General features: G+C 37.5%; 1 protein-coding gene across 1 annotated transcript in view; it reads right to left on the bottom strand.

The window, feature by feature from the left end:
- Window positions 1-680: 680 nt before the first annotated feature.
- The window catches only part of CEP120 (centrosomal protein 120), an 82,465-nt gene continuing 66,535 nt past the window's right edge, over window positions 681-16,610 (bottom strand). Inside the window, exons 19-20 of the mRNA XM_049771412.1 lie at window positions 4,900-5,045; window positions 681-1,170 (exon numbers count right to left, since the gene is read on the bottom strand). Coding sequence (XP_049627369.1) covers window positions 936-1,170; window positions 4,900-5,045 — 381 coding nt within the window. The 3' untranslated portion in view covers window positions 681-935. The remainder of the gene's footprint in view (window positions 1,171-4,899; window positions 5,046-16,610) is intronic.

Below are 16,610 nucleotides of genomic sequence, written 5' to 3'. Positions count from 1 at the left end.
TCCTAATAAACCTTTTCAGTACCTTATAAAAAGGAGGTGACAAGTGTTGCTTTGAGGGTTCTGAAGAAAGGAATTCTTAGTTCAAACATGCATGGCACTACAGAAATCCAATGACTTAGTCTCATATAATTTTCAAAAAGATAGATCCAAATTGGGGAGTTTTAAAAGCAGGGTTTTTACTTTCTTGGAGATAAAGCTTTTGCGTCTGTTCCCATGTTAAAGAGGATGGGATTTGAAGGAACAATTAGGTAGTTAGTAAAGACTAGAAAATAAACCTAATTTCAAATTCTAAAAATGTGCACTCGAGCAGGAAACAGAGAAGACCTTTGTAAGTTAAAGCTAAGACTTGAAAAATTTTAGAAGAAAACATTGAAATGTAACAGTACCTGTGATACATTTAATTGCATCAGTTTTATTTTAATAAACAATGATTTGTCTTTCAACAGATCATTACTTCTCTGCCTTTGAAATCAAAGGAAAAACTTTAAGCTTACACAGAGATCACCGGAAGTGAGCTACAAAACTGCCATTTACAACTGGTCTCAGCTTTTAGATAACAATATTCAGCAGGATACTTCACATGTGCTGCATATACTCTTTTGGCTCAACATGAAGAATGATATAACTGGAAATTGGGCGAGTCATTTCTCCTAGAATAAATTTAGTGAAAAGGTGCTTGTAAAGTTAGCCCCGAACTGAAGATTAAGACAAACACTGAAAAGTCATTTAAAATAAGTATATAAAATACAATTACAAATAAAAGCAGAAGGGGAGAGGCAGCACTACGACAAATAAACCCAAATAAATACTGTACAATAACAACATACAAAATTCTTTATAAAAATTGAAACTTGCATTTAAAAATTTCTGTGTTCCCTGGTATTTTACTAAATTTAAATTTAATACCTCAAATCTTGAAAGACTCCCAAGTGTTATTAATTACTGGCATTGTTTTTTGCCAAAACCTCTCTAATCTGTCGGTCAAGTTCACTTATGATTCGATCTTCATGATTATACACGCCCGTCCTCATCAAAGTATCCCTTTCTTCTATTAGTCTAGTCAAGTAATCGTCCAAGCCTTCTTCCAGGACACTGCCATGTGGGCCCTCCGTTTTTCCACTCGCAATCTCTCTGGAATCCGGAGACTGTTTTTGTTCTTGTTGCCTTATCCTGAAAGTCAAGAACAAATCCTGCTCTAGCAAGCAACAAAATCTGTTTTGGTTTTCTTAACACCACCATTTCAAAACAAAATGACTTACTGGTCCAATTCGTTTTGAGCAATATTTTTAGAAAGGAAACAACCACCAGGTTCCACTTGGTTAGCCAGAATTAGCACACTTTAAAAAGGGCATAATTAGACAATACTTGTTCCTCAAATTACAAATAAAACATGTGAAACCAGAAGAAAGTTTGGGCATATGAAAAAAGAAAAAACCCACAGAAGCATTTTTCTGTTTCTTTCCTTTCCTTTTTTTTTTGTTTTGTTTTGGTTTTGGGCCACACCCAGTAGTGTTCAGGTTTTATGCCTGGCTCTATGTTCAGGGGTCATTCCTTGTGGTGCTTGGGAACCAAATGGAATGCCACAGATTGAACCCAGGTGTAATGCTCTACCCACTGTGCTCAGGGTTCCATTATTTTTCATTTCTTTTCAATAATGCCTGTATTTTAAAAACACATATTTTTCTAAAATACATCGTTGTGTGCTATTTTCTTCTTTGATAAACATAATGTTTTCCTACATCATTGTTTTCCTAAATGGCTTCTTACACTGCATCGTTTCATTTTTACTAATAATAATCCTTTGCTATTGATCTGCAGGTTGTTAATAAATCTCCAATGTTATTCTGCACATAGAATTTTCTTCCAGACTTACTCGCTACATGTTAACTTGCACCTAAGCTAGGTTTTAAGATAATGCTATGAATCCAGAAAAACTGTCCCTACTATATGAAGCTTATCTCTAACCTGTAGAAAATAAAATTTTACCAAAATGTATGTCTATTTGGGGCCGGAGTAATAACACAGCAGTAGGACATTTGCCTTGCACACAGCTGACCCAGGATGGAACTTGGTTCAACACCCTGCATCTCATTTGGTTCTCCAAGCCAGGAGCAATTTTTGACTGCACAGCCAGGAGCAACACCCGAGCCTCATCAGGTGTGGCCCCAAAACAAAGAAAGAAACAAACAAAAATGTATTATCTATTTGAAAGGTCTGGCATGTTTCAGAACTTCATTGAAATCTACAAGTTAAGCTTGTGATGATATCATGTAACCTAGGAGTTGAAAAAGAAAAGTGTAAGAGATACACCATTACAATTATACAATATTACTATTCATATTGGGCCTTGAAAACAGAATCTGAGTGATAAACATTAATGTAGTTTTCAATTTAGCATACAAAATAAGAGGATTTAATAGTCCTCATGTAACTGACTACAAAAAGATTCTAATTTGCAACTACTCTTAAAACCTATATTTATAAAGAAGGCAAAATAACAGAATCTCAGTCCTGCTTCTAAATGATCTTCAGAATAAGAAGTCAATGAGAACCCAACCAACTGCTAATTGTGCGTTGAGTGGGGTTTGAACCAGTGAGAAGAGTCCTACCGTGGATGAAAACAGCAGGGCCCAGAAAGGATACAAGACTGTCAGTGATAGTTTTGTTTTTTCAAATGACAAAAAAAAAATCTTCATCAGTTTCAAGAAGAATATCTAAAAAGTGAGGACCATGTGCTTTGAGAAAGGGGTAGAGAGCACGTAGTTAATGAAGATACTAATTTCAGCAATTTGTGTGGAGGGATAAGGAGGGTTTCCATGTAGTTGTCTCTTATATTCTACTTCTTTTCTTTTTTAATATATATTTTATATTTTTTTTTATATTGAAAGCATTGTGATTTACAAAGTCACAGTTTGGTTTTAGACATGTGATGAATTAGGGCCACTCCCACCACCAGTGTTTATCTCCCTCCAAAGGTCCCAAGAACTTTAAGACACACAATGACAAACTATGGACTAGTAAGTTCAAGCAGCTCCTTGTTTCTGCGTGTGCATGAAAGACAAATGGAAATTTTACAAAACTGATAGATGACACCAAATCTTTGCTAAAAAATAAATCATCAGTCATGCTTACAATAGGATTAGAGAAACTTGTAGTTACAGAAGTCCATCCAGTAACCACAGGAAACTTCTTCCTCGACAAATGCTGTTTGAATTCCTTAAAAAATAGTTCCTGTCACTAGGAACTCACTATTTGTAGAATTACTGTTAGTAAGTTCTTTCTTATATTCAACTCAGTATGTGTTCTTATACTTCCCAGGAACTGGCTATGACATGCTAAAGAGAATAACTTCTGGGCCAAAGTGATTGAATGGCAGGCAGGATCATGGCTTTTAATCTACATATACTAAACTTTAATAGAAAGTGTTACATACATATAACAGCAACATCTTGAAAGGCATGGATCATTCTGTAATTTGCACTATATTCCAAATCTAAAATGTAGTAGACAATTGCTGAATAAATAGGAAACATGAATTGAGCCTAGAAGTTCAACTGGCTATATATAATTCAATTGGTTCAGGACACCATAAACCTCCACCTTTTCAGCTCTTTATACATTAATAAATATAATGCAGTTATTTAATTTCACTATGAACCACATACTAAAGTGATTAAATTTCCCTAACTCATAAATGGAGATGGCATGGGCATTTTCCCAAAAGTAGTTGTATGGCCTAAAATGTGTTCCTTCTCAAAAGTTGTTGGTTGAAGGCTGGAGACATAATATAGAAGATAGGGTGCTTGCCTTGCATGCAGCTGACCCAGGTTTGATCCTTGGCACCCAATATGGTTCTCCAGCCCCTCCAGAAGAAGGGACCCCTGAGGAGACACAGGAGTAAGCCCTGCTGACCGTGGCTGAATAAATAGTTGGCTGAAGTCTTAAAGTGGCGATATTTGAAAGCGCGTGTGTGGGGGATAGTTAAGTTTAATCATAAGAAGGGTTACCTCATAGTGGGATTGTGCCATCCAAAGAAAGAGACACCAGAGAGCCTATTCTCTTTCTCACCCCATGATGCAAACACTCAGCACCGAGGCAACTGTTCAAAAACCAGGAAGAGAACCTCAACCATGCCATGCTGGCTCTTTGATCTTGAATTTCTAGCCTCTCCTGGACTGTCAAAAACTCTGTTGATAAGTTGTCCAATATATGCTATTCTGTTACAGATTCAAAACTAGAAAATATGATTTGGGGGAAAGAGGGAGAGAAAGCAGGGAATCATTTAGAAAATGACTTAGAGATAGGCATTTCCTATAGTTCCCACAGAGTAAGGGCTCAATGGCTAAGTTATCCTCTTATTAATAAAATGCTAATTAGAATTTGTTATATTTCGGGGCCGGCGAGGTGGCGCTAGAGGTAAGGTGTCTGCCTTGCAAGCGCCAGCCAAGGAAGGACTGCGGTTCAATCCCCGGCGTCCCATATGGTCCCCCCAAGCCAGGGGCAATTTCTGAGCACATAGTCAGGAGTAACCCCTGAGCATCAAATGGGTGTGGCCCAAAAAAAACAAAAAAACAAACAAAAAAAGAATTTGCTATATTTCAAATAAAAACCTGTATAATCATTACCTTAAAGTAAAACATTCTGAAAGTCAAAAATAAAATTTTTATTTTTCTTACATCATTAGCACTAATACATAAAAAAAATAAGATACCCTTAATTCATTGCAAAAATGAGTCTAGTGGCCTTGGCATACATTTTCTACTAGAAGTCAATGGCAATTTCTGTATTACCTACGATATTCTTAAGAGACATTAAGTTCTTTCCCTGTTCCAGTGATTTATTCAAAAGTTGTTACAGTAGAATTTCTCTTTTCACGTGAAAAATGTTTTAGTTACTTACCTGTTCAGTTCATTTCTTATGTCCAACAACTCCTGTCGCTCAGTTTTCAGAGTATCCTTCTCCTCCGCAGCCAAGTACCGTAGTCTCATCTGTTCTAATTCTTCTTGCTGTTTCTTGAGACGAGCCATTTGACTTTCCTGTTCCCTCTGGAAAGAAACAAGCAGAATGCCTAGCATTAGGAGTCAGTCTATTTTATGTGACTTTTCCTATTGATAATTCTTTGACGACACGCATGATACTCACGGCCAATTCATGAGTCACATAACATCTAGAAATGCCTGGTTTCCCTTAAAAAACTATTCTGACTCATTCTTGGTATGATCCATAGTATGAGCCACTGTTATGCTCCAATCGCTTATGGCCCAATTAGTGATTAAAGTTAACTAACTTCTATTGAGGACAGAAGTTGAAGGCGCAAAAGAGTTCACTGCCAGGCCAGAGAGATAGTACACGGGCACTTGCCTTGTGAGCAGCTGACCAGGGTTCAATCCCTGGCACCACAAATTGTCCCCCAAACCCACTAGAATTACTGAACACAGAACCAGGAGTAAGCCTGAGTACCTCTAAGGGTGTACTCCCCCCCCCCCCCAGAGTCTACTGCCTAATGAGTTGCTCCAGGAATACTGGTAAGAGCAGCTTCGAAGAATGAATTCGAAGATTCATTATAAGGGACTAAGAAAAAGTGTAACTGTCCCTGACCTGCCACTAGCTCCACTCCTATCTCCTTTCTACTTTCTTCTCCAAAATCATACAAATATAATATTTATTTATAAACAACCCAGATACTGGTATTGTGTGATTTATTCAATCACTCTAATAAGTACTTTGGCAATATAAAACAGCGCTGCAATAAAACAACCTATCATCTAACACAGGTAGCTCACCAGTCTTTGTACATATTTCTTTAGGTAACGAATAGTCTTCTGTATTTAAAGCAGAATCCCTTTATGACTGAAACCCAACTGCAAACATGTTTGTAATCATGGTGCTTAAATAAAGATATTATTAAAAAAAAAAGAAATAAAATAAAACAGAATCCCAAGGGAGGGCTAGGTCAACAAACACATGCCATTTGATAAAAGCATGTCACAGAAAAATCACATGATAAACCATCAAAATGAACTACTTATATAAACATTACCCAGATCAATAAATATAATTATCAGGGGCTGTAGTTATAGTACTGTGGGTAGGGTGTCGGTCTTGCATGCAGCCAACCTGGGTTCAATCCCTGGCATCCTATAGGGTCCTATAGGGTCCCCCAAGCCTTTCCAGTAGTGATTCCTGAGTGCAGAGCCAAGAGTTATCCCTGAGTGCTGCATGGTGTGGCCCCAAAACAAAAACAAAAAAGATCAGAATCTGGTAAGTCCTTATTTTCAGTCACTAACCAGTCCCAAAGATAACTATAACCCTAATTTCCAACAGCTTAAGTGTTTTATTCTTTCAACCTAATATAAACGGAAGTATACAGTTTAATTACTTCAGGTCTGGCTTCTTTCAGTTAACACAGCTTTTTGATTCATCTATAATAAGTGGTTGATGATTCACATTACTATGTAACATTCTACAGGATGAATATACAATGTTCATCTGAACACTGCTGACAATTTTTTGGTTATAAGTTTTCCAGTTTTATAAAGTTTATGAAGATATAATTGTAAATGCTTTTTTGGACACCTACTTCCATGTATTCTGTTGTTCTATTCCTAGGATTCACTGCTGGGTCACAGGTTATAAAATTTTCAACATCAGTAAATACTGTCTAGTTGATAATGACATGACAGCATTATAGTATAAAGTTATGTACTTGCCAACATTTGGTCATGTCAATAGTTTTCATACAACAGAAAGGTTAGGTTAGCCAGTGATATTTAGCTATGATTTTATTTTGTGTTTGTGTGTGCTTTGTGAGACTGAACATGTCTACATGTATGAATACTTTCAGTGGCATTTAGAGACTTTTTTTCAAGTTGCTGTTCTGTCATTAGCTTTGCTCGAGTAGCCATGTTTCCTTGTTATTATATCTGTAGTTCTTTATACTGGACAAGTACTTATTTATTTAAAAGTACTTATTACTCTTTAACTAATTTTTTTTTTATTTTTGGTTTTTGGGTTTAAGGTGTGTCATGACAAATTCACAAATTCTGGCTCTGTGCTCAGGATTTATTCCTAGCAGTGCTTGGGGGAGCATACGGGAGGCCAGAAATCAAACCCAGTTCTGCCACATGCAAGGCAAACACCCTATCCTGCATGCTGCTGCTCTAACACACTTTCTTCTATTAGTTGTGAGCTGTTATTTTTACTTCTTAAATGGTGATTTATTTGTTTGTTTTTGGGCCACACCAGTAACCAGGGGTTACTCCTGGCTAGGCACTCAGAAATCACCCCTGGATGGAGAACCATATGGGACGCTGGGGATTGCATCGAGGTCCATCTGGCCCCCTTAAATGGTATTTTTGATGAACATGATAATAATTGTAGTATAGTACAATGTATGAGGATATTCTTTTGTGGCTAGCATTATCTGTGTTCAATTAAAAAAATTAAAGGAAATTTTGCCTGGGCCAGACAGATAGTATAGCAGGCTAAAGAGCTTGTTTCACATGTGGCTAATTTGAGCTTGATACCCAGTACAGCATATGGTCCCCTGAGCACCACCACGTGGACCCAACAACAACAACAAATTTACCTGCTTCAGTCTTCTGTGCAAGTTAGTTTCTTAAAACTTGACTAGCTATACTTATTGGAAAAGGCCAATCCTTTAATCATCTGTCATGTATCACTCAAAGGTTTGCTTGTGGGCTCCATGAGACCTGATTTATTTCTCTATCCTTGGATTATACTACAATGTCTTAATTAGTGTAACTCTTGACTTCAACTACTAGATAAAATTCTTAGTTTTTCTTCGCTCTTGCATTTTCACATACATCTCAATTTCTAGGGCTAAAAATAAACTGCTGGAATTTTATTATGACATGATGAATCTACAAGTCAATTTGGCCAGAAACCAATCTTCACAATATTATCTGATCCTTCAATTCACACAGATAGTTTAATTCTCCAAGTGCTTCTAAAATTCTAAAATTCAGTTTTTAATTTAATAATTATATTTAAATATCTAGATTGATGTTATCAACCTTTCTCTTATCAGCTTCCCTTTTATCAGCTTATTAGATTTTTTTTTATTCTTTTGGATTTTTGTTTTGTTTTGTTTTGGGGTCACACTTGGCAGCGTTCAGGAGTTACTCCTGGCTCGGAAATTGCTCCTGGCAGGCTCAGGGGACCATATGGGATGCCGGGATACGAACCACCGTCCTTTGTATACAAGGCAAATACCCTACCTCCATGCTATCTCTCTAGTCCCTGAATTTTGTTTTTGGCCACACTGGCAGCTTTCAGGCTTTACTACCACATCTGCCCTCAAAAATCACTCCTGGCAGGCTCAGGGGACTATATGGGAAACCAGGGATCAAACCTGGTCAACTGCATACAAGGCAAATGCCCTACCCACTCTGCTATCACTCTACCTCCTACTTTTTTTTGTTTTTATTTTTGGGTCACACCCAGTAGTACTTTGGAATTACTTCTGGCTCTGTGCTCAGAAAATACTGCTGGCAGGCACAGGGAACCATATAGGATGCCTGGATTCAAACCACCGTCCGTCCTGAATCGGCTGTGTGCAAGGCCTTACTGCTCTGCTATCTCTCTGGCCCGTACATTTTTACTCTCTAAAAAAATAATAATTCCTATTAGGACTATTTCAACTTCCCAGATAGTGGAACTTACATTAGACACTAACTCTATCCCTTCTTCATCTTTGTACTATTTTTGTCATGAATACTATAACTACTGTTTTTTCTACAGTCAATATCAATTTACAGCATTATGTTGCTGCTTATTTTCTTCCTTTCATTTGGAATATTTTGCTTCTACTTGAAAATCATCTTTGAGCCGGAGCAACAGCATAGAGGTAGGGTGTTTGCCTTTCATGTGATTGATCCAGGATGGAACTCGGTTCAATCCCCGGCTTCCCATATGGTCCACCAAGCCAGGAGTGATTTCTGAGTGCAGAGCCAGGAGTAACCCCTGAGCCTCAGCGGGTGTAACCCAAAAACAAAACAAAACAAAATTCATCTTTATTTCGATGTCTCATGACAAATTCATTAAGTATCCTTAAATTTATAAATTGATCACTTTTCTATAAAATTCTCAGCCAGTACCTTTTCCAGAATTGCTTTCTCCTCTGTCTGTGATTTCTTCTGAGGGAAGAAATCAGGCTGCCTCCTCAAAACTCAAATGTTGAATCCAATCCCCAGGAATTCAGAGGTGATCAGCCAAGAGATGAAGTCCTCACAAATGGAATTTATAAAAGACAGAGCACACTAGCTTTTTCTGCTATTTGAGGACAGGTAAAATATAGCTGCTTACGGAAAGGGAAGCAGCCCTCATTCCTCATAGCCATGTATCGGCCTAAACTTGAACTTCCAGCTTCAAAGATTATGAAAAACAAAATTTCTTTTGATTACTGTAAAAGCCATTTGTCCTGAAACATTCTGGTAAAACAGTGCCACTGGACTAAGACAGGGTCTGTTATACAAAAGCTAGTCAATGTCAAACTTGGATCATGTGATTTCTGTCTTTTACTGTTATTTTCCATCTTATTTTTTATTTTTGTTGTTTTGAGTTTTAATTTTTTTTTTGGGGGGGGAGCACATATGATGATACTCAAGAGTTACTCCTGGCTCTGCACTCAGAAATTGGCAGTGCTCAGGGAACCATATGGGATGCTAGGAATTAAACCCAGTCGGCCACATGCAAGGCAAATGTTTTACCCGCTGTAATATTCATATAGTCTCTATTTTGTATTTTCTCAATTGACTTTCAGTTTACATATACTTTCTTCTGTATATCTAATTTGCTGTTGATTTTTTTTTTGGCAGGGGGCACACAGCAGTGTTCAGGGATTACTCCTAGCTCTGTACTCAGAAATCACTCCTGGCCAGTTCGGGGGATCACATCAAATGCCAGGAATTGAACCTGGGTCTGTCCCAGGTCAGCCGCAGGCAAAGCAAACACCCTTTGGCCACATATTCTACTTGCAGACTTTCAGTCCAGATTTTCTACAGTTGAAAAAATCTTACTTCTCTAATACTTTTCACCATCATCTATTTTCTGAAATAAGTTTCAGATTTAGATTATTATGACAGGCTCCAAAATATGGAGTTCTTCTTCTGTTGCTGTTTCTGGTGAAAGACATTCCATAGTAAACTACAAGTGGCCAAAGAGACATGAAATGATGATCAGTGTTGTATAAGAAAACTTGGGAGGAAAAAATCATGTTCACTAAAAAGATGGATTTGGGTATCTCAAATGTTTCTTTTAAAAAACTAAACATAGCTAAATCTCAACACTAACAAGGTCATAGAAAATGATTCCATGGAGCCAAAGCAATAGCATCGCGGTAGGGTGTTTGCCTTGAATGCAGACGATCCGGGACAGACCCAGGTTTAATCTCTGGCAGCTCATTTGATCCCGAGCCTACCAGGAGTGATTTCTGAGCATAGAGCCAGGAGTAACTCTTGAGTACCTCTGGGTATGGCCCCCCAAACAAAGCAAAACAAATGAAAACAAAACAAAAAAATTCCATGTTTGAATTTTAAAAACATAATAATAGGGACCAGAGTGAGAGCACAGTGGTAGGGCATTTGTCTTGCATGTGGTCGACCCAGGATGGACCCGGGTTCGATTCTCGGCATCCCATATTGTCCCCTCGGGCCTGCCAGAAGCAATTTCTGAGCATAGAGCCAGGAGTAACCCCAGAGCGCTGCTGGGTGTGGCCCAGAAACAGATAATAAAGAAAACCATATACAAATCAATACTAATAAAAATTACTAATGTTTGGGGCCGGAGAGATAGCATGGAGGTAGAACATTTGCCTTGCATGCAGGACGGTGGTTCAAATCCCAACATCCTATAGGATCCTCTAAGCCTGCCAGGAGCGATTTCTGAGTGTAGAGCCAGGAGAAACCTCTGAGCACAGCTGGGTATGACCCAAAAACCAAAAAAAAAAAAAAAATTAAAAAAAATTACTAATGTTTGGGGCCAGAGCAGTGGTGCAAGTGGTAGGGCATTTGCCTTGCATGCCAACCTAGGTCAGACTGTGGTTCAAACCCCAGGTGTCCAATATGGTCCCCAAGCCAGGAGCAATTTCTGAGCATACAGCCAGGAGTAACCCCTGAGCCTCACCGGGTGTGGCGGAAGGAAGGAAGGAAGGAAGGAAGGAAGGAAGGAAGGAAGGAAGGAAGGAAGGAAGGAAGGAAGGAAGGAAGGAAGGAAGGAAGGAAGGAAGGAAGGAAGAACTAATGTTTACATCCTAAAAATTCTAAAGAAAAACAAAGGAATATTACAGAATGAATTCAAAAAAGCAGCCCTCTTTGGATAGGATCTGGGTAAAGAAAAGGAAAAGCATACAGAAGGCTCCCAATGCCCATACAGAGAAAACTGTTTTTAAACTAACACATGGGCATTAGGATATTTTCTGAAATTCTCAGTGGGATGAGGAAGAAAATTCCAAATCTAGGCAAGGAGAAATCAGTGGTTTTTATACTGCTAGGAGGTAACACAAACTTTGCAATTTTTTTCAAACATGGAGTGAGTATAATTGCAAGCAGAAAAAGAAAAGTCAGTCATTTAATTTTAGGTTACTTTGCAAAAATATTTACTTATAAAACTCAAGACATGATCATTCTAAAGATCAGTAAAGTCTTGAATTTTAATGTAATATACAACATTAATAATAATCACAGGCACACACAAAAAATAGTTCCATGAAAACCATCCTCTTTGCTGCCAGGTGCTCTGGGTTAAAGCCTCCTCAGTCAAGTGAATATAATCTTTATTTTGCCTGGGCTGCCAATGAATCTAGAGAGAAGATGTAAACATGCATGCACTAGACTAAACAACGGCGAAGAAGTGGCCACTACTTACTCTCCCACTCACACAGACCATGTAAGTCTGTGGGAAAAAACTTATAACAAAACTAAGGAACTCAAGTAAAGTTTTCTGAAAATAACCCAGAGCTGACAAGTCAGTAGGAGGGCCTGGATGGTTTCAAGGCACAGTTTTTAACCAAGACTTGGACCTCCAACTGTTTTTCTTAAACAAAGATTTACATCCCATCCTTTGCTAAATCACTTCTAAATTAATCAAATTAATTACTGGAGTGGATAAGCCGGAGGTTGGACAAGATAGGGCTGATGTCAGCCAATGCAGTCTGTGTTGTTTTAACTAAATATATCAGCTTAGCTTTAAACAGATCTACTGTGCACAAATATGGTAAGGGACCCACATTCTACCCAAATCTGAGCTCTGTTTCCTGTCTTGGGACCAAACATACCTACTTTTAATATATTTGACATAATAAAAATGTTAGATTTACTTCAAACAAACAAACCCCTCTTAGCGATGCTTCATTTATTTCTTATGCTTCCTACATACTTGTCGTCTAATGAAATGTTCTTTAAGCGTGTTACTTAGCACACAAAGGAGTAAAGCAACAAACTTAAGTTGGGTATTTACACATTATATCAAGTATGCTTTGGTTTAAATATATCTATGATGTATTTTCACAGACTTGGATGAAAAGAAACAAAATTTTCCTGTAGTCCCTTCTGAGTAGAGCTTGTGAAAGTAGAGCTCTCCATTTTACCAAAGATACCAGATCCAGACTATATTGGTACTGTGTCCTTGATTGTTGATTTAGGAACCATGTGTCATCAAAGCAAAAAAGAAAGTTTAAGAATTGAAAACAGAGACTTTTGTGGTTGTTCATCAGAAGGTTCCCCCCTAAGTAATTAAAAGATTATGATTTTTTAATTCACAAATTGACTAGACTAGGTCACTCTTGAGTAATGGAAATCTATGTTTAAACATTTTTTTGGCAATAGGCACCAGCATTAGATCTTATTTCCAAGCTTTACCAGCTGGGTTTTGTCATTAACATTTATTAACAATCTAAGATACGGCTTTTGCCGTCTATTCTGTACTACACAAATGTTTTGTATGGCCCTCCAGAGGATTTTGCTGTGACAAATTATTGGCAGAGATTACAGCCCCATGGCTATTCACCAGAGGCAATGTAAAATTAACATGGTACTAATCCAATTTAAACAAAAAGTTGCGCAAACAATCCCTTGAACAAAAGCAGAGAGAGTATTATAACTTTATATTCAAACACAATAAATGTGTTTTTCATAAAGTTTTAGAAAAAACTGAGGCAACTTTGCACCAATTTCACCAATTTGATCGTTATTAATTTTAATCTTCCAAAAACACTCAGTGGCAGAAAGCAACATACTGTAATTCCAAGGTGTATTACATTTCTTCTTTAAAGTGCTGAATCTCAAATATGGTCTGCAGAACAACAGTAATTCCAAGTGTTTTAGTTTTTTTTGTTTGTTTGTTTGTTTTTTGTTTTTGGGCCACACCCGTTTGACGCTCAGGGGTTACTCCTGGCTATGCGCTCAGAAATCGCCCCTGGCTTGGGGGACCATATGGGGCGCTGAGGGATCAAACCGCGGTCCTTCCTTGGCTAGCGCTTGCAAGGCAGACACCTTACCTCTAGCGCCACCTTCCCGGACCCATGTTTTAGAATTTTATTTACAATGTTTCTAAAGCAGAAAGTTTGTGGGATAAGAAATAAAACTGTTCTACAATGAATCTCACTGCACTCAGAATTCTATATTCTTTCATTAGTAGTAGTTTGAGTGGAACCATTGATTTAACACGAAGTTTTTTTTATTAATAGACAATAACTTAAAGAATACAGATCAACTCCCCCCAAAATGCCAATGGTTTTTACCAAGAGGATGGAAAAGATATAAAATAGATACATAAACTTTAAAAATAGATACATAAAAATAATCCTGACAGAACAACTCTTTGAAGATACTAGGAAGGCAAAGGTATTTGAGTGGACATATTTTAAACAGAATATATGTTTGTTTGGGTTTACTTTTTTGTTTTTTTTTTTTTTTTGTGGGGGGGTCATACCCAGTGGCACTCAGGAGTTACTTCTGACTCTGCACTCAGAAATCGCTCCTGGCAGTCTCAGAGGACCATATGGGATGCTAGGGATTGAACCTGAGTCTGTTCTAGGTCGGTCACTGGCAAAGCAAGCACCCTACCACTGTGCTATCACTTCGGCTTCCAGAATATATTTTTAAAGGAGAAGACTTCAGTATCGCTGTGTAATATTAATAAAGAGCCATGAACTTGGAGAACTTTATCCAGGACTTTATATCTTTATAGATTTAAAACCACATAAAACAGTCAGAACATTATTCTTATCTATCAACATATACTTATGAACATTTTTTGAGTTCTTGCAAGGTTCTTAGTAAGAAATATGACAATTATAATAAAATCTGTTTCAATAACTGCTGATTCGGGCATTTCCTTTGGATAAATGACTAACCAGCAGCTAAGACTTTTCCATCTTTACTATTGTGTAACTAACTACCACCACATTAGGCCCCTATCCTTCACTATGCAAGTTCTCCACCATCTAAAACCCCTTACCTTCAGCGGCAAAACACATCACCATTGGGTCCTTTTAAAAACTTTAGAAACACTTCTGAACACTTTAGAAAGCGTTCTTTTAAAAACTTTAGAAACACTTCTGAACACTTTAGAAAGCGTTCCTAACTTATTTGCATTTCTCACTTCTGCCATAGTCTCGTTTAGTGTCAGTTTTTCCAGCTTATTTTTATGTCCCGACAGTGGGAACTGTTATTATATCCAATATGGCTACCACTGTGCTCTGTTTGTGGTAGGTAAGTACTGGAATAAGTGAAACCAAGAGAGAGATGCTTCTTTAGACTCAGTGAATGCACTCTTTGGATCTCTTTATTCACCCCAACTTAGGCAATATACCTCCTAATACTCTTGCAGATCAACAGTTCTTAATTTTTTTTCTTTCTCTATAAAACATCTATGTTTTCTATAGAACTTCTATTAAAAATACTATCCAATTACAAAGTAGATCTTATATATATTATCATTCAAACTATATATAACTATCCTCTGTTGTTCCTATTGCTATACTATTTAGAGTAGAGAAGAAGAAACACAAATATGAAAGGATGAGTGAGGTCCAGTGGCCAAGAGATCTCAGGTGCATTGGTGGGGTTAAAAAAGGATAGAATTAAATATCCAACAACTATAAAATCAAGAGATCCAAACTTCAATAATCTAAACTTAAATGGGCCTATTATACTGGAAGGGTGGGGAGCAGAGAGAGGGTGGTGGTTTGGGAAACACTTTGGGAACTCTGGTGGAAGGAGGTCAACAATGGTGGTGGAATTCACCACACCATACATCGCATGTCTGAAACCTAACTATGAAGAACTTTGGAAATTGCAAAGGTTTCAATTTTAAAAAAAATCTACCAAGTTTTCAGCCATTGATAACAATTTTTAATTGCTGGTATCATTTCTCTGAATAATTCCACAAATCCCTATAATATTTGTTCTCTTTATATTCAAAGCTACTGCTTAATTTGGTCTCTGATGATAGGAGCTAAGAACTACGGTAGCTTTATGGTTCATTTTTCTTTAACAGTAGTTATCATATATTGAGCACATACTATATAGAATATTTAATATTGTATTACATGTTATGAATTACTCATTTACATTTTCAGAGCAACCTAGAAGGAAATTTTTTAACCATATTAACAAGGAGACTAAATCAGAGAAATTAAATTATCTAACACATAGCGGTAGTGAAGAGTCAAGGCAAGATTCAGCCCAGCTCTCTAACTCCGGGAATGTTTCAAAACTGCCATGTTGGTGCCAGAGTGAGAGCACAGTGGGGAAGGTATTTGCTTTGTATGCAGCCAACCTGGGTTCAATCCTCGGCATCTCACAGGTCCCCCAAGCATGCCAGGAATAATTCTGAGGGCTTTTAATCAAGAAAATTACATCCCAACTTAAAATTAACTTCTCAAGGAGCGAATAGGATTTGTTATAAGAGGGAAAAGAAGAAATGTAAAAAAAAGGGGGGGGGTGGAGATAGCATGGAGGTAGGGCATTTGCCTTGCATGCAGATGTGGTTCAAATCCCGGCATCCCATATGGTTCCCCGAGCCTGCCAGGAGCAATTTCTGAGTGTAGAGCCAGGAGTAACCCCTGCCATATGTGACCCAAAAACCAGAAAAAAAAAAAAAAAACCCTGAAAACTCATCACTTTAAAATAAAATTTTATAAAAATTCCTTGAATCCCCAAAACAGTGTTTTCAGGTTTTTTTTTTTTTTTTTTTGGGGGGGGGGAGGTTACTGGGCTACACTTAGCAGTGTGCTTAGTGTTATCAGGAATAAAATCTGGGCCTCTCAAGTGTGAAGTCTGTGCACTTGCCCTATACAACTTTCCCTATGAGTCTTGATTTTTTATTGAGATCATGTTAAATTTATCTTTTAATTTTCTTTCCCAAAAGGCATTCATAATGAAAATTAATTCTGAGGTAAATAATAGTAGTTTTAAAAGGAGAAGCAAAAAATGATTAACTTTTTCTGAGAAAGATACTGACAACTAAAAAAGAAAAAAAAACCTGGAAGTTTGTTATCTCAATTTGTTGATTTTTATGATGTTTTGCTGAGGAGTTAATGATGTGCTCAGGAGACCATATGTGATGCCAGGAATCAAAACCGGGTC

The sequence above is a fragment of the Suncus etruscus genome, chromosome 4 (genome assembly GCF_024139225.1).
Source record: "Suncus etruscus isolate mSunEtr1 chromosome 4, mSunEtr1.pri.cur, whole genome shotgun sequence".
Lineage (NCBI taxonomy): Eukaryota > Metazoa > Chordata > Mammalia > Eulipotyphla > Soricidae > Suncus > Suncus etruscus.
The sequence above is the reverse complement of the archived record's forward strand: the minus strand, read 5'-3'. Positions and strand labels throughout refer to the sequence as shown.